The following is a 27,368-nucleotide window of genomic DNA, read 5'->3' on the forward strand; positions in this document are numbered from 1 at the left end:
AGCGCAGAGCCCAGAGAGACTGCGTCATCCACGCAGAGGGCATAGGCAGTAATGCAGAGGCTACCAGAGGTTGCGCAGTGCCTCAGAAGGTTGACACAGAGGGTCCTAGGGCTGATGCAGGTTAGTAGGAGGCTGACACAGGCCAGAAGGGCCAACACTGAGCTTCAGTTGTGCCGGAGAGGGTTTCGTGGGACAGGTTTTCTGAATACCTGTTCTGGATATAGAGGTATTGCTGCTGTATATTTTTCTCTGTCGGGTGAGCCGGTTTAGGCACCCAGTTGTATTTAACCCTTTGAATAGCTGCACAGGTTTTCCCGCATTGGGTTTTTCTGGGGACATTGGTCCAAAATAACGGTGTCACTTGTGTGCTTGTTTTCTTTCAGTTGATGATCTGTAGATGTTGATACTGTACTTGTGTTTATTTTTAGTATTTACATGGTAAATAACTTATTAAGTAATTAAACAAGTAGGTGAAATAAACCAGATAATACAGGAAGAATTTCTAATGGGTTAGACTTAGAAATTCCAACATTTTCACAAGGGGGAGCGAATTTGGTGACTTAGTTTAATACCTTGGTGGTAAATAATCACTAGCATGATTTAAATTTTATAGATGATTTAGCCCCCACTTTGGGTCTTTCCTCAAATTAATGGAAGGAACTTCACAATGCCTAAATATGTTGTTGAGGTGATAGTGAAGAAAAAATAGAAGTGATTATTAATGACTAAGAGAATTGTCTAGACTGTCTTTGGAGGCACTTGAAGTTGATACAACTAAAACATATTATTAGATACTTTGGTATTCCCTTTAGTATCGAATCTTGACATCTCATATGTTGAAGAATGGAAATGAGCCTGAATTGATATAATGCAAAACTCAAGATGTGGTGCACTAGGATTTTCCACTAGCTAGTAAGCATACTATTTTGGCTAGGATTCTAGGTGTTTGACATGTTTGCTATTCTTGCATTTTCTCCTTCATAAGTAGTCACAAAAGTTGGTATCAATTGTTTGGAAGTTTTTTCCAAGGAAGTGAAAAAGGGTTGCTACTTGTAGCATGGGAATATACATTCCCTAAAGATAAGGGAGGGCTTGGACTGACTTACGTCCATGCACAATGTTCATAACTAGCAATAAAGTGGCTTGAAAGGGATACTAGTGGAGATGCTCGTGTGTAGATTTTCATGAGAGACAACTTGGAGATGGCTTTGTATGTGGGCTATACTGGAGGACTTTTTGGTATAACTGATGTGATTAAGAGGAGCTACGTGGATTAGATTGACAGTCTCTGTGGTGTTAAAAGAATTTAGCAGCATTAGCAAACAATGTTTTGTTGAAGTTTCTAAGTCTAACAGTTAGAAACCCTCCATGTACTTTCTGATTTATTCCTTCCTATTTGTTCTGATCAATTAATAAGTTATTTACCATGTAAATACTGAAAATAAACACAAGTAGATGCTCAACACATTATAGATCATCAAATGAAGGAAACAGAAACAAGCACACAAATGACACTGATATTTTTGGACTAATATCCTCGGAAAAACCCAATGCGGGAAAATCGGTGCAACTATTTGAGGGTTTGATTTATTAAGCAATTTCAGAATATAATCTGGGTGCAAAATCTAGCTCACCCAACAAAGAAAAAATTTCGGCAGTAGTACCTCTCCTTCGGAGACAAATGCTCCAGCTAAAACCCAGATAAACACTTTGGTAGCTCCTCAGCTCCAATCTGCTCCACGAAAAATTCCAGCATCAGCCTTTAGGGACTGTGTCCGCCTCTTCTGCCCTCTGCGTCAGCTTTCCCGGCAGTTTCGGTAGTTCCGGCTTCTGCCCTCTGCATCAACTTTCCCGACAGTTCTGGCAGTTTTGGCTGTTCCTGGTAGTTCCGGATTTTGCCCTCTGCGTCAGCTTTCCTGGCAATTCCGGCAGTTCTCGGCAGTTCTAGCTGTTCCCGGTAGTTCTGACTTTTGCTCTCTGCGTCAGCTTTCCCAGCAGTGTCGGCAATTCTCGACAGTTTGGGCTGTTCTCGGCAGTTCCGGCAGTTCTCGGCAATTTCGGCTTCTTCCCTTTGCTTCAGCTTTCCCGGCAGTTTCGACAGTTCCCGACAGTTCCGGCTGTTCCCAACAATTCCAACTTCTGCCCTCTGCGTCAACGATCCTGGCAGTTCCGGCTATTCTCGACAGTTCTAGCTTCTGCCCTCTGCGTCAGCTTTCCTGACTGCTGCGCTGATCCTCCTGGCACTATCTTTGCCTCTCTGCTTATGTATTCATTGCCCCTCAACTGCAACTCCAGATCACTCTCTCAACTTTCTCAGCAAACCCAGCCCCAGAAAGTCGAAATCTTGATCTCTTGGTGTGTTCTCCAAGTGACCCTCAAGCCTCCTCTTATACTTTTCTCATTGAAATATCAACAGCCGAGATTAAGTCCCTAATCAACGGCTAAGATTAGATCTGGCTTGATCCATGACTTTTGGACCATTCTAACACAGTTTTATATTAATTCACATTAATAGTTTAATTTTCCTAAGTTTAGACTTAGGGACTCCATTAAAAATATTAATTATTTTAATATCTCCCAAACTTTTTAGAATCTGCCCAAACCCTTTCTGGGTATTGGAGATCTCATGTGCCTTAGCCTCTCCACCAAATTTCGTGGCTAGAACACATTCGATGCTACTCCAAATCAACACTCTCTCTTAGCGAGGATTGTGTTCTAGCAATACTCCTTATTGAGTATTACTCTGATCATCCGGCATCGGTCCCTGATGCTAGGCCTGTTGCCCATCATCTGTACTATTACATCTCGTACTGCCACCCATGGCTCTGTGACTACCACTGCTGCATCTGTACGACAACTCCCTCTGCATCCGTGCTGTTGCCGATGGCCCTGGCACTGCCACTGCTGCATCTGCACTGCATCCCCTCTCATCATGTTGTATCGTGCTGCCCATAGCACCGCCACTGCTAACTGTTGCATTGCAACTTAGTTACTGAGAAGTAAGTAACTGATCTCCCAACTCTGACATCTCTTTCAGGCTAGAGACACTCTCGATGTTGAAGCTCCCTCTGTCGTTGACAAGTGCTCCCTCTCTGACCTCTGCGCTACTACAACAACTCCATGCATCTATCACCATCGCGCACCACTTTGTGCCATCCTACACTGGTGCAACACTCCCATGCCTCTCGCACTGTTGCAGCCTGCTAGCCTCACGCTGTCCTGGGAATCCTACACTGTAGCTCTCTCTGCCGTTCCATCCTCATCCACCTCTACCAACATCCACTAGTCCTGCTACTCCTCTTCGGGGCTCCCGTAGCCAGGTATAATCTAAGAGGTTGGGTACCTCGAGGATCCTGCCCCTCATCGCCTGTAGTCTGCCTGACTACAACTGGATGTCTCCCCACTTCTTCTAAAGTGGCACATGAGCACTCATGGCACAATCATCGTCTGTCTCCACTTCCTTCTTTGCCCTTGCTGGCGCTGCCTTGGTCTTGGAGGCCTCTCCCTTGCTCTTCTTCCTCGGACACTGGGTCGCATAATGACCCAACTCCCCACAATGGAAGCATTTGACCTTGGAGAGGTCCTTCTTCTTCCGCTTTTCTTGCTTACCCTTAGATGTTAGGGCAGCATCCACCTCCTCCTCCTTCTTGATTTTGATCCCCTTGCTGCTGCTTCCCGTCTTGGTCACCCTCCTGATCTCTTCTTGGCGAAGAGACGCCCACATTTCCTCCCAATCTGGAAAGGTCGCCCTGCCCAGTATGCTCTGGACAAACAACTCCCAGTCTTCTGAGATTGCATTCAGGGCTGTTCTCACCATCAACTCTGGATCTGGTTTGGCCCCTATGGAAGTTAGCTAATCTCGGATTTCCTTCAATCGACTGAGGAAGGTGTCGATCTGTTCTCCCTTTTGCATTTGGTATGACCGCAACTGATTTTCTAAGAGCATCTTCCTTTGCACAGAAGTATGCTGATACAACTTGGTTAGGGCCTCCCACATCTCCCGTGCCGTATTCTTCTCGGCAATATGTGGTACTATATGATCCTTGACCCCGTCAAGAATGATACTCTTGGCCCTTGCCATTGCTTCCTTATAACTGTCATTGTCAGTTGGGTCAACTGGGACTGCTATCATCTTCAAGGCGAAGTGCTTGACACGATTTCTGTCAAGTACGGATAAGATTTTGGCCTTCCAGACTACGAAGTTTGAGGCTTTCGTCCAGTCTATCCTAGTCTCTTACTCCATGTAGTGCCATTTTGCTTCTCTTCTACTTCCCTCCTGGAAGTTCTCGATGTGACTCCCCCTGAGCCTCAATTTCTCTCATGGAAATCCTTCTGTCGATGTTGAGATGCTCCCTACTCTGATCGTTTGTGCAACCGCACCACTGATCCAGATTTCTCGGCTAGAAACCCTCGGTAACAACTCCCTCCTCCTTGGCCTTGCCCTGTTAGGTACTGTTCTGACAACAGTACCCCACCAGCTCCACTCTGCAACTTATCCACAACCTCCTAAACCCCAACAGCTTGAAGGTGAGAGCTCCTAGGCTTTGCGCAGTCCCAACACCGACAAACTAGCTCCCTAAGCCAACTGCGTCAGCCCTCTTGGCCCTTGCGTGGCTCTGCGTGAGCCTGTCTTTGCTTCCCTCAGCGTTTGCGCGGCGTCTTCTTGGCCCGAACTTGATGACGCAGGCACCGCGTCACCCCTTCCTTGCTATTTTGTTGCTAGGAACAACTTCTATCACTCGGGACAACTTTTTTCTGCTGTTGTTGCTCTGCTTGGCTGATGTCTTCAGTACTCCTGTGATCTGCAACCACCTTTTGATACCATGTTGAAGTTTCTAAGTCTAACAGTTAGAAACCCTCCATGTACTCTCTGATTTATTCCTTCCTACTTGATCTGATTAATTAACAAGTTATTTACCATGTAAATACTGAAAATAAACACAAGTACATTCTCAACGCATTACAGATCATCAACTGAAGGAAACATAAACAAGCACACAAATGACACCGTTATTTTTGGACTAATGTCCCCGGGAAAACCCAATGCGGGAAAACCGGTGCAACGATCTGAGGGTTTGATTTATTAAGCAGTTTCAGAATACAATCTGGGTGCCAAATCTGGCTCACCCAACAGAGAAAAAATCTCGGCAGTAGTACCTCTCCTTCGGAGACAGATGCTTCGGCTGAAACCCTGGATAAACACTCTGGTAGCTCCTCAGCTCCAATCTGCCCCACAAAAAACCCCAGCGTCAGCCTTTAGGACTGTGTCAGCCTCTTCTGCCCTTTGTGTCAGCTTTCCCAGCAGTTCGGACAGTTTTCGACAGTTTCAGCTGTTCTCGGCGGTTCCGGCTTCTGCCCTCTGCGTCAGCTTTCCCGACAGTTCTGGCAGTTCCCGACAGTTTCCGCTGTTCCCAGCAGTTCCGACTTCTGCCCTCTGCATCAGCGTTCCCGGCAGTTTCGACAATTCCCAACAGTTCCAACTTTTGCCCTTTGCGTCAGCGTTCCTGGCTGCTGCGCTGATTCTCCTGGCACTATCTCTGCCTCTCTGCTTCTGTATTCATTGCCCCTCAGCTGCAACTCCAGATCACTCTCTCAACTTTCTCAGCGAACCAAGCCCCAGAAAGTCGAAATCTTGATCTCTTAGTGTGTTCTCCAAGTGACCCTCAAGCCTTCTCTTATACTTTTCTCGTTGACAAATCAACGGTCGAGATTAAGTCCCTAATCAACGGCTAAGATTAGATCTGACTTGATCCATGACTTTTGGACCATTCTAACATAGTTTTATATTAATTCACATTAATATTTTAATTTCTCTAAGTTTAGACTTAGGGACTCCATTAAAAATATTAATTATTTTAATATCTCCCAAACTGTTTAGAATGTGCTTAAACCTTTTCTGGGTATTGGAGATCTCATGTGCCTTAGCCTCTCCACCAAATTTCGTGGCTAGAGCACATCCGATGCTACCCCAAATCAACATGTTAGGTGAACTTAATTGAGATTATGAGGGCCCAATAAATGGTTGCCTCTAGGTTTCTTGTAGCTAGATCTATCTATATCTTTCCAAGACTAAGAGGAAAGATGGGCCTTCTCTCAAGATGTGAAGGAGAAAGAATTGCTAGGAGTGTTGTGCCATGATTGGGGTGATTTATGGAGCAAATACTAATAAATTGATTGGAGGGTTCTTAATTAAATCCAATTTCTCCTTGCCTCCAACAAAAATTGCTTTCTTGGAGGTTTGCATATCATCCTAGACTGTAATTTGTTCAATATTCAGATTGCATTTATAGGTCTCTAATCTAGAAAGACTGACAATTTTAGATACGATAAGGCATTTTTTTATGATACTAAAAACTTGTACAAGAATAAATACAAAATAAGATCAGTAGAAGATGGGGGCTTCAAGACACTGAGAATTGATGGTTCAAAAGATGCTACTTTATCTAGAAAATCAACACTTCCTTTGAATTTGGAGTGCCGAGATGGATGACTGTTAATTGGAGTTTAGCTGTTAAAAGCCAGGTTGCACATGATGGGATTGTCTGATGGCCTTCCTGCTCTTTTGTTAGAAAGAAGAGATGCTGGAACATGCCTTTTGGAGTTTCGTTATGTTTCTTGACTACTTTTTGTGCAACCAAAGTGGGCACTTTGCTCAAAGTTGTTCTTGGAGAATTTGTCTAGACTCTGAACAGACTTCATGGTAGATTAAGATGAGATAATTTTATAAAGGTCCAGAAATGACCAAAAAGGTCAATGGGACTAGAAAGTACAAACCACATTAGTAATTTGGGAGTGCCAAGGCAACTTCTGAGTCCTAAGTGACAAAGAAATATATTTTAAAATCAAGTGCATTGGAATGCCATTTGACTTACAAAGTTATTAGTTTTTCCTTTGTGCACAAAACGTTATGTATTGCAACCTTGATTAAGGACTCTCCCAAATTATCCTTGGGGATGTTGATTTTTCAAGTGCAATAATGATGTAGATATTCTTTTAGCTCTTTCAGTTTATCATCAAGCGATTACAGTTTAGAAATTCAACCATTAAAAGCACAAGGACAATATAGATCTCAATGCACAAAGAGTATACAAGATTTACCCTGGGAAAACCCACTTGGGGGAAAACCCAACAACTTTTTCCTTAGAGAAATTCTTCAGTTCAACAAGAGATACACCTAATACTGCTAGTCAACTATGAGGTCAAACTGACCAACAATGCTATGGTCAAACCTGGTCAAACAACCCTCTTGTCAAGTCAAACTTCTGCCCCTCAACTTCGGCTCTCTCTGATTTGCCTAGGACAAAATTTGGCCTACCAGAATATGCCTAGAAACTTGGCCTTGTTGTCTAGAATAATTTGGCGAAAATTTTGGTCCCACTGCCCAGAATTTCGACCTGTTGCCCAGAAAGTCACACATGTGAAGTCAAGGAGAGAGAGATAAATGCTTGAGATGAATTTGTCCTTCTTCGTCCTTCTCTTTCGCTTGGATGCCCATAATATATCTTCTTGTGTGAGAGGTTGAATGGTGCCTTATTGAGGAGGTCGAATGTTCTATATATAGTGTTCTGCTTGTCTAAAAGGGTGTCTCTTCGCTGGGGCTGACTTGACTTGAAGGAGAGCCAACTTGACAAGTTTGGAGCGAAAAATTCAAAATTCAAATTTCAAAAGTTTCTTTTTTGATATCGACATGAAGAACATGTCTTATGTTAATTCTTTTAAGGGCTAAACAATGAAATTGACATGAAGAACATGTCTTACAATTTCATTATATATTTAATATTTCAAGGGCTAAAATATAAATTATGAAGACCGACCAGTGTTGTTAAAAGCGCGCGTTTTTGGTCATGCCGAATAAAACCCGCGTTTTATACCAAAAAAGCGCCGGTTTTTTTTATAGCGCTTTTTTCCGAAAAAAGCGCGCTTTAAATTGAAAAAAGCGCCGAGGGCGCGGGCAGTGGGCTTTTAATAAAGAAAAACGAAATTTTTTTTGTCATTTCTGACTGTCGCCGCGCGGAGGAGGAGGAGAAGAGCTGAAGGGTTTGGGTCGACTTTGGGAGCGAATCCAAGTGTTTTTAGGAGAAATCCAAGACAAGATCACCAATTTGTCCATAAAAACGGTATGTAGATTTTTTTTTTTTTGTTTTCCTTCTTTAAAAACTTTGTTTTTCATTGTTTTTGGTTGGGAAACTTCATATGGGCACCATTTTCCTTTTGTTTTCATTGTTTTTAAAGAATTTTTTGTAATTTTTCATTGATTTGGGATGGGTAACTTGGTATGACTATGGGAACCAATTTTTTTATTTTTTTTTCATTTTTTTTAAACATTGTTTATGTTTTTTCATTGTTTTTTTGCATTTGCCATTTGGTTGGGTAACTTGGGTTTGGAAATTGGGATTTTGTAAATTTGTAACTTGTAATTTTGTAAATGCTAAATTGTAATTTGTAATCCTAAATTCCTATTTCCTAATCCTTATTTTTCCATAGGTTTGCAAATTCAAAATTCAAAAACAAAGATGCCAAGGAAATTGGATCCTTTCTGGGAATATGGTGAACCTTTTGCTCCGAATGATAGACAAAACTTGCATTGCAAGTTGTGTGGAAAGGAGATACGCGGGGGGGTGTACAGGTTGAAGTATCACCTTGCACAAATCCCTGGACGTGATGTGGGGCCCTGTATAAATACAAATCCTGAACTTATCCAAAGAGCCATGAGAGCATTGGGAGAATTAGAGCACACTAGAGAGGCCAAAGAAGAACTCAAAAGGCAACTAAAAAGGTCAGCTGAAGGAAGTGGGCCAAGTGGCACTGGTTTTACTGCAGCGTCAGTCAATCCGGTAGCTGCATCATCATTTTTTGTTCCTCGAACCACACCTGCTTCACAACCAACTATCGGTTCAATGCTAAAAAGAACTGAAAAAGAACAAGCTGATAGGTTGATGGCAAAATTTCTCCTCTGGAGTGATATTCCTTTCAGCATTGTAAGGAATAATCCATTTTTCCAACCTGCTGTTGATGCTATTGCCAGTGTTGGCCCGGGGTACAAAATCCCTTCTTATCATGATTTCAGAGGCCGGATTCTTCAAGATGAAAAGCGTGACTGCACCCAAAGATTGGAGGATTTTAGGGCATCATGGGCACAAACAGGATGCACTGTTATGTCAGATGGTTGGACTGACCAAAAGGGGAGAACCCTTATAAACTTCTTGGTTAGTTGTCCCAAGGGGACTATGTTTATCAAATCTATTGATGCAACTCATCAAATCAAAGATGCAAGAACTTTATGTGATTTGCTGGATGTGTTTATTTTGGAGGTGGGTGCAGAAAATGTTGTCCAAGTCATAACGGACAATGCTGCAAATTATGTTGCTGCTGGTAGAATGCTTATGGACAGGCATCCTACTTTATTTTGGACACCTTGTGCTGCCCATTGTATTGATTTGATGTTAGAGGACATAGGGAAAATTCCCTTTGTCAAAGATATTGTTGACTCATCAAAAAGCATCACAAAATTTATTTACAATCACACATCTGTGCTTAGATTGATGAGAAAATGCACCAACAACAAAGAGTTGGTGCGCCCCGCCATTACACGGTTTGCGACGAGTTTCATATCTCTTCAATCCCTCTTGAATTCTATGTGGGATTTGAAGAGAATGTTTCTTTCAGAGGAGTGGCGTGCTTCGTCAATGAGCCGCAAACCAGAAGGAGAGGCCGTGTGCAGACTAGTTTCATACCAGGAAGACTTCTGGGCGGGAGTGCAGGAGGTGTGCGCTGTTACTGAACCTTTGGTAAAGGTTCTTCGGTTGGTTGATGGTGAGAAGCCCGCAATGGGCTATTTGTATGAAGCCATGGACAGGGCCAAAGAAGCCATTCGGTCCTACTATGATGATAAGGGAGATGATGGGTTTCAGAAACAACTCCTTCTATGGGAAGTGATTGATGAGCGATGGAACAACACACTCCATCGTCCCATTCATGCTACTGGGCTTTTCCTGAACCCTGCATTTTCTTATGCATGTGGGTTTGATTTTGATGCTGAGATCATAGATGGATTATTAACCTGTGTCCAGAAGATGGTGAGATCTCCAGAACAACGTATAGAGATCTCTAAACAAATTGAGACATATAAGATGTCAGGTGGCACATTTGGCTTTGAGATGGCTGTCACTGATAGGACGATTAAAATGCCAGGTATTTTTTAGTTTGTACTTTGTAACTTTGTTTCAAATTTCATTGTCTCTTCAAATTCCATTTTTTTCTTATGTTTATTTAAAATTTTATTTGTAATTTTGTTGTAGATGCATGGTGGAAGATGTATGGTGGCAGAGTACCCCTTTTGCAAAAGCTTTCCGTACGCATCCTCAGCCAAACATGCAGCTCCTCAGGATGTGAGCGCAATTGGAGTGTATTTGAAAAAATACACAACAAGAAGCGCAATAGGTTAACAACTTAACACTTAAACATTTAAAATATTGCAAATTTCCAAATAAATTTTTGAATTCATTAAACAATATTTTTTTTATAATATTAATTATTAATTATTATTTCATGAACTTTGTACAGGTTGGAGTCCCATAGACTTAATGACATGGTCTATGTCTACTACAATCTTCGATTGTGGGTGAGGCAACTAGAGAAGACACCTGATATGGATGCCATCTCATTGGATGGGATTGACACCACTGCTGAATGGAGGGTTGAGACCGAGAGGCCTCTCATGGATCCCACTGATGATTGGTTAGTGCAGGATGAGGGGGAGGAGGAGGAGGAGCAGGAGCAGGAGCAGGAGCAGGAGCAGGAGGAGGAGGAGTTGGAGGAGCAGGAGGAGGAGGTGACACCGCCTACCCGGGCTACCACTACCACCAGTAGAGGACGTGGTCTCCGTCTACCTACAGTAGCTGCTACTTCTACTTCTTCAGCTTCTAGAGCACGTCAGACTCCACTGCCATTTCCACCAGCACAGGCACCAGCATCTTCATCTAGAGGGAAAGGGAAAGCAGTGACATTTTCTCGCAAGAGGGGCAGAGGAAATCAATAGGATTAGAGTCTTAGACTTTCATTTTATTGTATATGACATTATGACATGATAAGATACATTATCATATTTTTTGTTGATATTTTGAGGCTGAGTTGGGACTCAGGACTTACTATTCAGGACATGATTCAATGTTATGTGTGATTTTAGCGCTATAAATGATATTAAACATCTTATATATTAGTTTTTTTATCATATTTATGTGTCAATGTATTTATTTTATGTTGTAGATGGTTTAGATATTAAAAAAATTGAAAAAAAATGAAAAAAAAAGAATATTTTTGTGCCAAACGCTTTTTTCCCGCTTTTGCCGATTTTTTCCGCTTTTTTCCCGGCGCCGATTTAATCCCGCTCGCGCTTTTAACAACATTGAGACCGACCATAGCTACAAAATTCAACACTCTCTCTTTGCTAGGGAGGTATTCATAATGACTAGACAAATGTTCTTTTGTTGACAAATTTCTCTAAGAAAAAGTTATAACAAATCATCATCATTATCCAGTACCATAATCTGGTCAACAATTGTGACACATGTTTAACCCATAGCATCAATCAATTACCATAATTTGGTCAAACAACTTTGACACATGGTAAGTCAACAACATCAACAAGTTACCATAATTCTGGTCGGTACCTTTGACCTATGGTATATCCTCACCATAATCCTGGGCGGTACTCTTGACACATGGTACATCATTTAATATCAGTCCATCTAACACATGGTATACAGACTAGTCTTGGTCCACCATCATTCCGGTCAATACCTTTGACGCATGGTGAATCTCCAAAGGCCACACTCTATCTTGAGTAATTTGGGGCTTGATTCTCTAGGACCATTCTTCCTAATTTGGGTTAACATACTTGACACAAGAAGAATGACTATCCTTTACTACCCCATTCTCCCTAATTCAGGTCAATATACTTGACACAGGGAGAATGTCAGTCCATGATGCTATCTCATCAACACTCCCTCTCACTGAGAGAGGCATTCTCAACAAGTCCAAGCTTGTCCTTGAAGTATACAAACTTCGCTCTGGATAGAGGCTTTGTAAGAATATTAGTTATCTACTCATCAATAGAGACATACTAGAGCTTCACTGCTCCCTTCTGCACCATGTCACAAATGAAGTGGTACTTGATCTCGATGTGCTTCAACTTGTCATGGAAAATTGGATTCTCTGTCAACTTCACACAACTTTGATTGTCACAATATATCACGGTCGGTTCTAGCACCTGATCAAATAGTCCTGCAAGTAACTTTCGAAGCCACACTGCTTCACAACTCGCTGAACTGGCTGCAATATACTCTGCTCGGTAGTGCTGAGTGCAACAGATGTCTGCTTCCTGCTCATCCACGAAATCATAGCGGAGCCCAAACTGAAGCAACCTCCGGATGTACTCTTTCTATCTTCAGCACTCCTTGCCCAATCTGCATCTATATATCCCTGTAGTTGTATATCATTGTTTGAGACATATCTCAAACCATAATCAATTGTACCACACAAATATCTCAATACACACTTTACTACAATCCAATGATCGTGTCTTGGCTCCACCTAGAACTCGCTTAGCGTATTCACTGCAAAGTAAATGCCTGGCCTGGTATTAACCAAATGCATTAATGAGCCAATCAATTTTTGGTACATGGATGGATCTATCAAATCTGAATCGAAGTCTCTCAACGTTCTCAGATTTGTCACCATGGGAGTTGCCATCGATTTACAGTCCATCATTCCAAACTTTTGCAAGATCTTTGATAATATATTTTCCTTGACCAATGGAGATATCGTCAGGCTTTTGCCATACTTCTATCACCAAATAGTAGTGCATCAAACCAAGATCCTTCATATCGAATTCAGAGCCCAACTCCCTCTTACATCAAATAATGAGATGCTCCACACCTGTCAGAAATAAGTCATCAACATACAATAATAGAATCACAGGTTCATTCTTCTCAACTTTGATATATAGGTTTGGATCAACATCACTTTTGGAGAAGCCAAGTCTTGTCAGATAACTGTCAATTCGAGAATACCAGGCTCTAGGTGCTTGTTTAAGTCCATACAAGGCTTTCTTCAATCTACAAACATGAGACTCTCTTCCATGAACCTCAAAACCTTGAGGTTGTTCTATGTACACTTCTTCCTCAATCACACCATTGAGGAAAGCAGTCTTTACATCCATCTGATGTAAATTCCAACCCATAGAAGAAGCAATAGAAATAATAGATCTAATGGTAGTGTACTTGGAAATTGGAGAAAAAGTCTCATCATAGTCCTCTCCCTCTTTTTGGGAGAACCCTCTAGCCACAAATCTCGCCTTGTATTTATCATCACTGCCATCCATTGCATGCTTAATCTTGTATACCCATTTGGAGGTTACCATTGACTTTCCTTCAGGTCTTGACGCAATCTCCGATACGTCATTCTTCATAATCGATTGGTATTCTTCCAACATCGCATCCTTCCATACTTGCTGGCTAACTGCTTCTTCAAAGGTGGAAGGCTCAAAGTAAATGAGATTAGTCATCAATGCTACATATCATAATCCCTCTTCGGTCTCTTGCTTTCCTTGAAGGTGCCACATGGTACTGCATGCCCTTTTGCTTCCTGCAAAGTAGATCTAAGCCAAGTTGGCCTTTTCCTAATTTCAGGAACAACAACTGGGTCCACTGGATTGCTAGGCCCTTCTAGCTCTTCTTGATGATCTGCGGGATGTTCTAAAGAATTAGATGGACTTGAACCTTCTTCCTTTGGAGCTTCATGTTCTTCGTCATCATCAGAGTCCATGGGAACTTCTTTAGATTTCGAATAGGCAACATTCTCATCAAAGGTCACGTCCCTATTGACTTCAACCTGTCGTTGTCCAGGAACATAGATTCTATAGGCCTTTGATGACTCACTATATCCAACGAATATTCCTTTCTTTCCTAAAGGCTCTAGCTTCTTTCTCTTATCTTTAGGTACATGGATATAGACAGGACAACCAAATATTCCCAAATGTCGAACACGTGGTTTCAGTCTGGTGAACACTTCTTCATGAGTCTTGTCTTCCAAAATTCGATGAGGACTTCTATTTTGAATATAGATAGGTGTCATCTATAGAAACATAGGCAAGTCTTAATCATGCATCATTGCATTAACAAATTCTTCAATGTTTCTGTTGTTTCTTTCCACAACTCCAATTTGTTGTGGATTGTAAGGGACTATGAACTCCCTCTTAATCCCAACTTCTTTACAAAAGGAAACAAGTTCCTTGGAAGTATATTATCCTCCACCATGTGATCTCAGAATCTTGATTTGCTTTCCCTTCAAGTTTTCCACTTTGGCCTTAAATTCCTAAAACTTGTTGAAGACTTCATCCTTTGTCTTCATGAAGTAATCCATGTCTTACGAGAGAAGTCATTAGTAAAGGTTACATAGTACAAAGAGCTCATAAGAGATTTCACTAGTATTGGACCACATACATCTGAATGAACTAGATCCAAAATTTCCTTGGACATACTTTCGTTGCATGGAAAGGGCTTCTTCACATTCTTCCCAAGCGCACAACCTTTATATACTTCTTCATGCTCCATCTGCAATTCCGGGACACCTTAAACCATCTGATTTAAAGCTGGCAAAGCTCTATAGTGAAGGCAAGCATATCTTCTATGCCAAAGTTCACATGGATTGATGTCATTATGTACTAATGCTTGAGCAGGTTGTTTCAAGAGTCTATACAACCTTCCTTCACGAACTCCAATTACTCTAGCAGAATCTGTACTTGAGCCCTTTGACCACACAAGTACTTTACCACCAACAAATGTTACTCTAGCTCCTTTATCTTCCAAACGTGAAATAGAAACCAAATTCTTTTTCAACCCTGGTGCATATAGTATGTTGCTAAGATGAACGTTTTCACTTGATTCCATCTCAATGGAAGTCTTCCCAACGCCTTTTATTGCATAACTATTGTTGTCTCCAAGCTCTATCTTTTGAGATAGTCTCCTTTCCATCCACTTCTGAAGGTTGTCACAGTCTCTCATCATGTGTCTTGAAGCACCACTATCTACTAGCCACAAATCATCGCTATCTGCAATAGAACCTGTAAGAGCAGCAAAATAGAAGAAGTCTTTGGTACCTGGATTGTCATTCTTAGGTTTCTTTGGAAGTTCATCAATGTCTGCTGTGGTAACATGCTACTTTCTCTTTCTCTTTCTATCATTTGATCTTTTAGGACAATCATATATATAGTGACCAAATTTGTGACAATGATATCGTTGAACTTTCAGCATATCTTTCTTTCCTTGAGGAGAAAATCTTCTTCCTTCATTTCGTCTTTCTAAACCAAACTTCTTTCTTCCTCCAACCTTCTTGAAACGTGCTGCATATGCTTGAGATTCACCTTGTTCAGATCTTCGAATCTTTCCTTTTGATATGAGCCTACATTCTTCTTGAGTACACGCAATCCATAGTTCTTCAAACTTGGGAGTTTCCTTTTTGCCACATATGCTAGATGCAAATGAGTCCCATGAGTTAGGGAAACCATTAAGCGCTGTATCACAAGTTCCCCTTTAGAGATGATTTCATCAATTGCTTGAAGTTGATCTCTTCGCTGTGAGATTTTCATGAGATATGAAGCCACAATATCATTCCTTGACATTTCAACATCATGATGCTCATTCTTCAAGCTCATTGCTTGACCAATGTTGTTGATAGTGTATAATCCAACTAGGGCATCATACATCTTCTTTGAAGAGTCAAGATTTGCAACATATGGAATCAAGTGATTTTTGATAGAGTCCACAATGATGCTTCTAGCTGTGTTGTGATCTTTCTCATATTTAATTTTTCCTTCACTATTCGAGGTTTCAGTGACGTTGCCATTCACAATACCCAAGAGATTGTTCTTTGCAAGGATGAGATCAATCCTTGTTTTCCAAGCCCTGAAATTTGTATCTTCCTGCAGTTTGTTCTCAGACTTCATAGAGGAACCCATAGTCATAGATAAACAATTAGATTATAGGTGTAGGTTTTCTTCAATGCTCTTCCCTTTACCAAAGCTTTTCAAGAGTGATCTCAATGCCCTTTCCTTCACCAAAGCTCTGATACCATGTTGATTTTTCAAGTGCAATAGATACAAGTACAAATTTCTAAAATACTGATAATTACTTCTAATGATGTGGATATCTTTTTAGCTCTTTCAGTTTATTATTAAGCAATTACACTTCAGAAATTCATTTATTAAAAGTACAAGGACTATATAGATCAGAATGCACAAAGAGAAGATACCATGTTGACTTTTCAAGTGCAATAGATACAAGTACAAATTTCTGAAATATTGATAATTACTTCTAATGATGTGGATATTTTTTTAGCTCTTTCAATTTATCATTAAGCAATTACACTTCAGAAATTCATTTATTAAAAAAACAAGGATTATATAGATCACAATGCACAAAGAGAACACAAGATTAATCCTAGGAAAACCCACTTGGGGGAAAAACCGAACAAACTTTTCCTTAGAGAAATTCTTCAGTTCAACAAGAGATACACCTAATACTGCTAGTCAACTATGAGGTCAAATTGACCAACAATGCTATGGTCAAACCTGGTCTAACAACCCTCTTGTCAAGTCAAACTTCTGCTCTTCAATTTCGGTCCTCTTTGCCTAGGCCGAATTTCAGCATCCTAGAATATGCCTAGGAACTCGGCCTTGCTACCCACAACAATCTGCCCAGAATTTCGGCCTTGTTGCGTAGAAGTTCAACCTGCTGCCCAGAAACTACCTAGAAACTGCCCAGAAAGTCACACGTGCAAAGTCAAGGAGAGAGAGATAAATGCTTGAGATGAATTTGTCCTTCTTGTCCTTCTTCGTCCTTCTTCTCCTTCGCTTGGATGCCCATAATATATCGTCTTGTGTGAGAGGTCGAATGGTGCCTTATGGAGGAGGTCGAATGTTCTATATATAGTGTTCTGCCTGTCTGAATGGGTTTCTCTTCACTGGGGCCTACTTGACTTAATGGAGAGATGACTTGACACGTTTGGAGCAAAAAATTGAAAATTTAAATTTCGAAAATTTCTCTTTTGATACCAACATGAAGAACATGTCTTATATTCATTCTTTCAAGGGCTATAATATATTTTCCTTGACTAAGGGAGATTTCGTCAGGCTTTTGCCATACTTCTATCACAAAATAGTAGTGCATCAAACCAAGATCCTTCATATCGAATTCAGAGCCCAACTCCCTCTTACCCTGAATAATGAGATGCTGCACACCTTTCAGAAATAAGTCATCAACATACAATAATAGAATAACTGTCACTTTTGAAGTCTTGTCAGATAACTGTCAATTTGAGAATACCAGGCTCTAGGTGCTTGCTTAAGTCCATACAAGGCTTTCTTCAATCAACAAACATGAGACTCTCTTCCATGAACCTCAAAACCTTGGGGTTGTTCTCTGTACACTTCTTCCTCAATCACACCATTGAGGAAAGCAGTCTTTACATCTATCTCATGTAAATTCCAACCCATAGAAGAAGCAATAGAAACAATAGATCTAATGGTAGTGTACTTGGAAATTGGAGAAAAACTCTCATCATAGTCCTCTCCCTATTTTTGGGAGAACCCTCTAGCCACAAATCTCGCCTTGTATTTGTCAATACTGCCATCCATTGCATGCTTAATCTTGTATACCCATTTGGAGGTTACCACTGATTTTCCTTCAGGTCTTGACACAATCTCCCATACATCATTCTTCATAATCGATTGGTATTCTTCCAACATCGCATCCTTCCAAACTTGCTGGCTAGCTGCTTCTTCAAAGGTGGAAGGTTCAAAATCAATGAGATTAGTCATCAATGCTGCATATCCAGAATACCTCTTCGGTCTCTTGCTTTCCTTGAAGGTGCCACGTGGTACTGCATGTCCTTTTGCTTCCTGCAAAGCAGATCTAAGCCAAGCTGGCCTTTCCTGACTTCAGGAATAACAACTAGGTCCACTGGATTGCTAGGCCCTCCTGGCTCTTCTTGATGATCCGCGGGATGTTCTAAAGAATTAGATGGACCTGAACTTTCTTCCTTTGGAGATTCATGTTCTTAGTCATCATCAGAGTCCACGGGAACTTCTTTAGATTTCAAATAGGCAACATTCTCAGCAAAGGTCACGTCCCTACGAACTTCAACTTGTTGTTGTCCTGGAACATAGAGTCTATAGGCCTTTGATGACTCACTATATCCAACGAGTATTCCTTTCTTTCCTGAAGGCTCTAGCTTTTTTCTCTTATCTTTAGGTACATGGATATAGACAGGACAACCAAATATTCCCAAATGTCGAACCCGTGGTTTCAGTCTGGTGAATGCTTCTTCACAAGTCTTGTCTTCCAAAATTCGACGAGGACTTCTATTTTGAATATAGATAGGTGTCATCTATAGAAACATAGGCAAGTCTTAATCATGCATCATTGCCTTAACAAATTCTTCAATGTTTCTGTTGTTTCTTTCAGCAACTCCATTTTGTTGTGGATTGTAAGGGACTATGAACTCCCTCTTAATCCCAACTTCTTTACAAAAGGCAACAAGCTCCTTGGACATATATTATCCTCCATTATGTGATCTCAGAATCTTGATTTTCTTTCCCTTCAAGTTTTCGACCTCAGCCTTAAATTCCTGAAACTTGTTGAAGACTTCATCCTTTGTCTTCATGAAGTAAATCCATGTCTTGCGAGAGAAGCTATTAGTAAAGGTTACATAGTACAAAGAGCTTATAAGAGATTTCACTAGTATTGGACCACATACATCTGAATGAACTACATCCAAAATTTCCTTGGACCTACTTTCGTTGCTTGGAAAGGGCTTCTTGACATTCTTCCCAAGCACACAACCTTTACATACTTCTTCATGCTCCATCTGCAATTCTGGAACACCTGAAACCATCTGATTTAAAGCTGGCAAAGCTCTATAGTGAAGGTGAGCATATCTTTTATGCCAAAGTTCACATGGATTGATGTCATTATGTACTAATGCTTGAGCAGGTTGTTTCAAGAGTCTATACAACCTTCCTTCACGAACTCCAATTACTCTAGCAGAATCTGTACTTAAGCCTTTTGGCCACACAAGTACTTTACCATCAACAAATGCTACTCTATCTCCTTTATCTTCCAAACATGAAATAGAAACCAAATTCTTTTTCAAACCTGGTACATATAGTATGTTGCTAAGATGAACGTTTTCACATGATTCCATCTCAATGGAAGCCTTCCCAACGCCTTTTATTGCATAGCTATTGTTGTCTCCATGCTCTATCTTTTGAGATAATCTCCTTTCCATCCACTTCTGAAGGTTGTCACAGTCTCTCGTCATGTGTCTTGAAGCACCACTATCTACTAGCCACAAATCATTGCTATTTGCAATAGAACCTGTAAGAGCAGCAAAATAGAAGAAGTCTTTGGTACCTGGATCGTCATTCTTAGGTTTCTTTGGAAGTTCATCAATGTCTGCTGTGGTAGCATTCTACTTTCCCTTTCTCTTTCTATCATTCGATCTTTTAGGACAATCATGTATATAGTGACCAAATTTGTGACAATGATAGCATTGAACTTTCAACATTTCTTTCTTTCCATGAGGATAAAATCTTCTTCATTCATTTCGTCTTTCTAAACCAAACTTCTTTCTTCCTCCAACCTTGTTGAAATGTGCTGCATATGCTTGAGATTCACCTTCTTCAGATCTTTGAATCTTTCCTTTTGATATGAGCCTACATTCTTCTTGAGTACACGCAGTCCGTAGTTCTTCAAACTTTGACTTTTCTTTTTGCCACATATACTAGATGCAAATGAGTCCCATGAGTCAGGGAAACCATTAAGTGCGGTATCACAAGTTCCCATTTAGAGATGATTTCATCAATTGTTTGAAGTTGATCTCTTAGCTGTGGGATTCTCATGAGATATGAAGCCACAATATCATTCTTTGACATTTTAACATCATGAAGCTCATTCTTCAAGCTCATTGCTTGACCAATGTTGGTGATAGTGTATAATCCAACTAGGGCATCATACATCTTCTTTGAAGAGTCAAGATTTGCAACATAAGGAATCAAGTGATTTTTGATAGAGTCCACAATGATGCTTCTAGCTGTGTTGCCATCTTTCTCATATTTTATTTTTCCTTCACTATCTGAGGGTTCAGTGACGTTGCCATTCACAATACCCAAGGGATTGTTCTTTGCAAGGATGAGACCAATCCTTGATCTCCAAGCCCTGAAATTTGTAGCTCCGTCCAATTTGTTCTCAGACTTCATAGAAGAACCCATTGCCATAGATAAACAATTAGATTATAGATGTAGGTTTTCTTCGATGCTCTTCCCTTTACCGAAGCTCTTCAAGAGTGATCTCAATGTCCTTTCCTTCACCAAAGCTCTGATACCATGTTGATTTTTCAAGCGCAATAGATACAAGTACAAATTTCTGAAATACCGATAATTACTTCTAATGATGTGGATATTGTTTTAGCTCTTTCAGTTTATCATTAAGCAATTACACTTCAGAAATTCATTTATTAAAAGCACAAGGACTATATAGATCAGAATGCACCAAGAGAAGATACCATGTTGATTTTTCAAGTGCAATAGATACAAGTACAAATTTCTGAAATACTGATAATTACTTCTAATGATGTGGATATTTTTTAGCTCTTTCATTTTATCATCAAGCAATTACACATCAGATTCATTTATTAAAAGCACAAGGACTATATAGATCACAATGCACAAAGAGAACACAAGATTAATCCTAGGAAAACCCGCTTGGGGGAAAAACCAAGCTAATTTTTCCTTAGAGAAATTGTTCAGTTCAACAAGAGATACACCTAATACTGCTAGTCAACTATGAGGTCAAATTGACCAACAATACTATGGTCAAACCTGGTCTAACAACCTTCTTGTCAAGTCAAACTTCTGCTCTTCAATTTCGGCCCTCTCTGATCTGCCTAGGCTGAATTTCGGCGTCCCAGAATATGCCTAGAAACTCGGCCCTGTTGCCCACAACAATCTGCCCAGAATTTCAGCCTTACTGCGTAGAAGTTCAACCTGCTGCCCAGAAACTGCCCAGAAAGTCACACGTGCGAAGTCAAGGAGAGAGAGATAAATGCTTGAGATGAATTTGTCCTTCTTCGTCTTTCGCTTGGATGCCCATAATATATCGTCTTGTGTGAGAGGTCGAATGGTGCCTTATGGAGGAGGTCGAATGTTCTATATATAGTATTCTGCCTGTCTGAATGGGTTTCTCTTCACTGGGGCCTACTTGACTTGATGGAGGGCTGACAAGTTTGGAGCAAAAAATTCAAAATTTAAATTTCGAAAATTTCTCTTTTGATACCAACATGAAGAACATGTCTTATATTAATTCTTTCAATGGCTAAACAATGAAAATGAAATGAAGAACATGTCTTACAATTTCATTAGATATTTCAAGGGCTAAAATATAAATTATGAAGACTGACCATAGCTACAAAATTCAACAGGGGAAAATAATAGCTTTCAGAGTTGAATTAGCAGACTGGATCTCAGCTAGATTAGATGTTTTTAGTAAAGTTATTGATTCTCTAGAGTTTGGAGCTAAGGCTGATATGTTTACTTTCCTTGCCTATTTTGGCTGAGGAAGTCATTATAGCCAGCCCATAGCTGTGTAATTCAAAACCTGTTGTAATTTGACTGGTCAATAATGTAATATAAGATTCATTTTCAACACACACGGAAGATGTCCACAAAGAGAACAATACATGAGAAGTGGGAAATGATAACCTGTACATGCTGAAGGGTATTCCTCTCAAGTTCTCTATTGCAGTGATGTGCAATGACCCAAGATGAGTATTTATAAAATTATTATGGTGTGACCCTAACTAAGCCAACTGCTTTCACAGTGACAAATCTTACATCACCTTCATGCTACAATATTGATATTGAGGATTTATAACAAAGAGTTGTTGATCTTAATAGGGAAAATTGTCTATCAACTGTGCTTTTTATAAATAATGAAGTAAGAAAATTCTCAAAGATAGTCGTTTGAATTTTATAGTGAATAATTGTATGACCATGGGTTGTTATTAAGGAAGATAGTTTATGACTATTGAAAGGTTTAAAGTTGTGAAAATTTCTTTTCATTCAAGAAAGCTTGGAAGAATGTTACAAGATTTATTTTCTGTAATTGAGGAGTGTTTAACCAGTAACTTTTATCTGGTGGTTGGAAGGACATGCTACATGAGTGTATGTATGGCCCCTGACCAGCTCCATTATGTATGGACTACTAAGGTCTAAGCTTTTTCATAATACTTTTGATCATTTCTTGTGTTTCACGTCTCAGTTTCTTTCTAGCACTAGTTTATTGTTTTGAGCTTTTACATGATAGCATAATATAACACATTTGGAACTGTCACTATTCTGGCTATGATATGTTTGGTTAATGAAACAGATGTCGACACGGAGATCGGGCACAGATGTGCATGAGTTTGATGGAATGTTTAAGGGTTCAAAAGTGCATTATAAAGTGACGTCTGTTATTGGACATATATTGAGGTTTGTCACTTTCTCTGCTAGTTCCAAACCCTTTTGAGTTTTGACATATACCATTGAAAAGTATTTTTCCTATCTCGATAGAGTCTATAGAGTTAGAGACTCTGGGATGTAACTGTTGATGAGCAGGTGTGACACTTGTTCTTATGTCGTTATGCTACAAGTTGGGACTGGTTAATTTTATCTCCTTTTCTCCTTTATGTATTCTGTCATTATTTTATTGCTACCGTTGCTTAATTAGATTTGAGTTGCTGATCTTTATAATCATATGAGAGATAGGAAGAAAAATGTATAATGGCTGTCTGGCTGTTTAAGGAATTGCTGCAGTAGTTCATTGTAAAAGAAATGTTCTGCTTGGTTCATTTATAAATTCCAATTTCCTTGCAATAGAGGGATTGGTGCCTTGGCATGTTCCTTTTCGGCACTGAGGGAGGTTAGTGTCTTGGTGGAGTCCAGGGGTCTTTTGATCTATGTAGCATTATATCCATTCCCCACCTGTTTCAAGTTTTGGGCTCGCTCATTTCAAGAACATCTGGTCTTCTTGGAGAACTGTAGTGGTGTTGATTCGGTGGCAATGGGAGGGTAGCTGGGCAGGGTGAGGCTTAGCTTGCTAGTTGATATGGAGTTCGAGAGAGTTGGGGATGTGCATCATGGAGAAGTTGCGCTTTCAGGCACTTAGACTGAGCTGGAAAGGCATCTTTTTCTAGTGCGATCTATGGCATCTAGGTGCTTGTGCGTGGAAGGAGCGAGGACCTCTTGCTTAGGGGCACATGCTATTTCATCAGACCAACTCTTGATTAGGGGGTTGTGTGCCCTTATTTTGAAGTTCACATTATTTAAGATGAACATTGGTATGTTGGGGCCCTATTGCCTCTCAAATTGTACATTGAGATGATGAAAGCTCCAACCCACACCATACAATATTACAATCTGAGTGGAACCTTGATAGGTCACCCATTGTCACCTAAATGAAATACCTTGCCTCTTTAGGTTGGCTCTCCTTCGGCTTTGAGGGGGGCTCTCTTAAAACTTAGTAGGGTATAAGCAATAACGAGCAAGGTGATATCACAAGTAACCCCAGTGATTGAATTGGGTTTTTAAAAGAAGAAAGAAATAGTGATGATGGAGGGATGTGAAGACCAGTGCCATTATTCAAGGGTGATAGAGTCAAGGGAATGTTAGGACAAGAGGATATCAAGAAGAATGATCGTCCTTAGGTCGTTTACTTAGAATAATGGTTTAGGAGAAGCATCCATCCCTGCATCCCTATTGCCACAAACTAAAGGATACCATATAAAATCATGAACTAACAATTTATAGGATGTGATTGTCCTTAATAAAAGCAAGTCTCTTACAAAACAAGGGAAACTCAAAATGCATCTGGGCTTTAAATTATCTTGGTTCCATGTACCTCAAGTAATCTTCTCATTAAATGATCTTGGTTCCATGTACCTTAACTTTTAAGTAATCTTCTCAAGTTCCTTGCAAGCTCTCTCTCTCTTTATAGACATGGTGGTCCTCGAAGTGTTTGGGGCAACTTTCCTCCATAACTCAGTTGGGTGGTGAGTTGCCTTATGCTGCTGCTATGGCGGTCGTTTGTTTTGGTAAGTTGTTTCAAAGTTGAAATCTAAAGAAAACACTAATGGCTAAGTCTAGTCTATTGGTTAGTTATAGCTGATCAATTTGTTAGTTATAGCTTATCAATTTGTTAGTTAGAAGCTGCAGCCATCTCGGTGTAGTATAACTATCTGATTACTTGCATCCTATGTTACATGGGAACACATCCTCCCCAAAAAACCCATTGTCCCCTGAGTTCTAACATTCCGGAGTCGTAGGAACTTGATGGGAACATTCTGAAAAGCTCAGGTACATCATTAGGGATGCGAGGACTTTAATGGCATTCCCATTTCATCCCTGGCTCATTTTGGAACGACTGGGGTACATCTACCTGTCCCTCGACCCCATCTGCAACTTAGGTGAAACAAATAAAAAAAATTTGGCCGGTTGTTTTACCCTACCCTCTAATCCTTCCGCCACTTTTTCCTTTTCCATCCTTCCCTCTGGAACTTCTCTTCACACTCGAGTTAGTCTCCTACACTGTCGGCTTGCTCTAAACATTAGTAGCAGGTCTAGTGCAACGCCCCTTCACTTTCGTTCTGGTTGTGGTCGAGGGTTTTATCACTAGTTATGTTGTGGCTGCAAGCGTCACAGGCTTTATCATGATGCTGTTGTGGTTAGGGGTTTCATTTAGGTCATGGTCATGAGCTTGTTGTCTTCAATCCAAGCTTCCTTTCTACTCTGTATTGGCCCTTCTCTTGTTTTTCGGGCTGAGCTGGGATCTATTCAGTCATTGTCCTCTTTATTCATTGTTGGGCTGAACTGAATTTGACCCGTGTCCTCTCTATTTGCTGTCAAGGTAAGACACTTGTGCATTTTATTGCCTCCACTGTGTAGCACACGATCAAGCTAAGTTTCCATTTCAAATATCCACTTTTTCATTTCAGAAATTTAAATTTTTAAAAATGATGTAATTTTTCTTTAAAAAAATTAAAACGATTTTGTTGTTTCCTTTAAAAAAAGTTTCTTCTAAAAGTTAATATTTGAGCATTTCCTATTTGATAATAGTTGAAATACCCCAAAATTTCAGATGATCTATTTTCTGTTTGGTTTCATAATTTCAGCATCAATTTCATAAATAGATGTATTTTTATCAATGTTCATTGTTCAGTGTTTACCTCAACATCTAATACTTACCATCTTGCTATTGATTCCTTGGTCCTTCAGTTCTATATTGTACTATCCTTCGCTGTTCATGCCGTCTTTGACCTTCATGTGCTATCATACACAGATATAACTGTTAGTTTTAAACATGCATAAGTGCATGATGTAGATCATCACCTTGATTTTTCTTGGAGGCTGTTTTTATGAGGATAGCTGAAACAAGTCATTTCAAGTTAGCACATTATTCTCAATGAAATCATGCCAAATCATTAGTACTATGCTACATGCAAATATTTCAATAAAATATGCCAAGCAGTACATGCAATCAATCCATACAACAATTGGGTTTTGACACATATCACATGTGCTATAGCCTTATTTGATCTGCTAAGATCCAGGGTTGAATCTTATCTTCATTTAATCTACAATAGAGCCCATCTAGTCCAAGTGTTGAACCTGGAAGGTCTGATACCACTCTGTAACACCCCCCCTACTATCATAGCCCCTACTGAGGGTAAAAGGAGGCTGTTAATTTGATGACTTGACCTCCAAAGTCCATTTATGGAAATGGGATTTGTTGACCACTACGTGTCAACGACCCATAGCAGTACACCCCCTTTTTCGCAAAAGGGATAGCGACTGATTGATGTGTTCATGCCATACAACTATCATCATTAGTTTGACTTCCAAGATGTTATGTAAACCCTTTCTGCATGTGTATAATGTAAATAATCTTAACAGATCTGTGTTATGTATATAACGACCTAGGTAAACCTACTTTTCTAGTGACGATCTCCATTTTGGGAGTTTTTTTGTCTCACCGATCCATTCTCAGATGGTCGGTAATGTTTTCCTCCAGTCTTACCCCAAAGCTGGAATGGATTTTGTTGCTAGGATCTTAGGTGAGTCCTAGTGTTCTATATCGAGTCTATGTAAAAGCAATTTGGGAATAATCCTAATTATTTGGTTAGATAATTTTCTTACAAATTGCTTGGTCTGCTAGATTATGTTTGTGTCACAGAAATGGGTAGTTTGTGAGGGTCTATTACAAATGGGTTTCTCCCCTTATGATGTAAAAAAATATGAAAATCATGATGTAAAGTGTCTTGAGGGTTGGAAAAATAATTTATCCCTTCATAGGTCAATTAATTAAATTTTCTGGCCAAAAATTAATTAAAATTCTAAGCCAGATTTTAATTAATTCTAGGTCCTAGGTAAATTTAAATTCTCCAAAGGCAAAATTTGTAGTACTTAAAAATTAAATTTTAAAAAGTCCCGGGACTAAGGTAAATTAATTATTTTGCTAAATTTTAAACCTTTGATCCCTGGGGGTTAAGTCAAAGTCAAATTTTTGGGGAAATTAACTCAAAAATTTAATTTTTGAGTTAATTAAAATGCATTTAATTGAAAAATTTGAATTTCCTCAAGAATTAAATATTTCGACGGATGAGATTAAAAGAAATTTTAATTTTCATCAATGGTCGAGATTGCTTTGACGATGATCACTCAAACTAACCGTTGAAGGATTTATCTTTAAATAGGAAGTCATTTGTCAGTCGATCTATCTGACCTTTGAGTCGTGTGCTTAGCAAGAAGCTCCTGTGTAATTTTTTTTCTGGATAATAAAGAAAGACTTTGGGGTTAAGTTTTGCTGGTGTTACTCTTCATGGGAATACTGTAAGATGTGTTGTTTTCACGCATAATTTTTTCTAAAGCCATTGATGATAGCTTCTAAAGAGTGATATGAGTACAGATATTTTGCTTAGTTGCTGGGGTTTGAATAATAATCTAAATTTGAACGTAATAGCAGGTATCTCTATTTGTCTGAGTTTTATTATTATTTTCTCGCTTTATTTTTAATGGCTGGATTGAGTTTTGCAGGGAAATTTTGATTTTAGATCCTCGGGCGTTAGGGGAAATTTTCAGTTGGACCAACCAACTCCCGATCCGTGTTTTCTGAGGAGCCCAACAAAATTAACCCCGGGCTTATCATAAGATATTTTTGTTGGTGATGCACGAAGGGTTTTGAGTTAACAACTCCTTAAAATTTAAAAATATAATTTTT

At 39.8% G+C, this 27,368-nt stretch overlaps 2 protein-coding genes across 2 annotated transcripts in view; both read left to right on the forward strand.

Moving 5' to 3' along the window:
* LOC149208000 (DNA topoisomerase, type IA, core) overlaps window positions 1-27,368 on the forward strand; it is a 375,671-nt gene that overhangs the window by 28,298 nt on the left and 320,005 nt on the right. Inside the window, exon 3 of the mRNA XM_089395900.1 lies at window positions 22,482-22,585. Coding sequence (XP_089252026.1) covers window positions 22,482-22,585 — 104 coding nt within the window. The remainder of the gene's footprint in view (window positions 1-22,481; window positions 22,586-27,368) is intronic.
* LOC149208001 (uncharacterized) lies at window positions 10,305-11,264 on the forward strand. The gene is made up of 2 exons (XM_089393978.1): window positions 10,305-10,440; window positions 10,564-11,264. The coding sequence occupies exons 1-2, from the start codon at window positions 10,313-10,315 to the stop codon at window positions 11,036-11,038; spliced, it is 603 nt and encodes a 200-aa protein (XP_089250104.1). The 5' UTR covers window positions 10,305-10,312; the 3' UTR covers window positions 11,039-11,264.

The sequence above is a fragment of the Pinus tabuliformis genome, chromosome 1_2 (genome assembly GCF_031772625.1).
Source record: "Pinus tabuliformis cultivar Carrire ecotype Pingquan chromosome 1_2, CPIR1, whole genome shotgun sequence".
In the NCBI taxonomy this organism is placed as follows: domain Eukaryota; kingdom Viridiplantae; phylum Streptophyta; class Pinopsida; order Pinales; family Pinaceae; genus Pinus; species Pinus tabuliformis.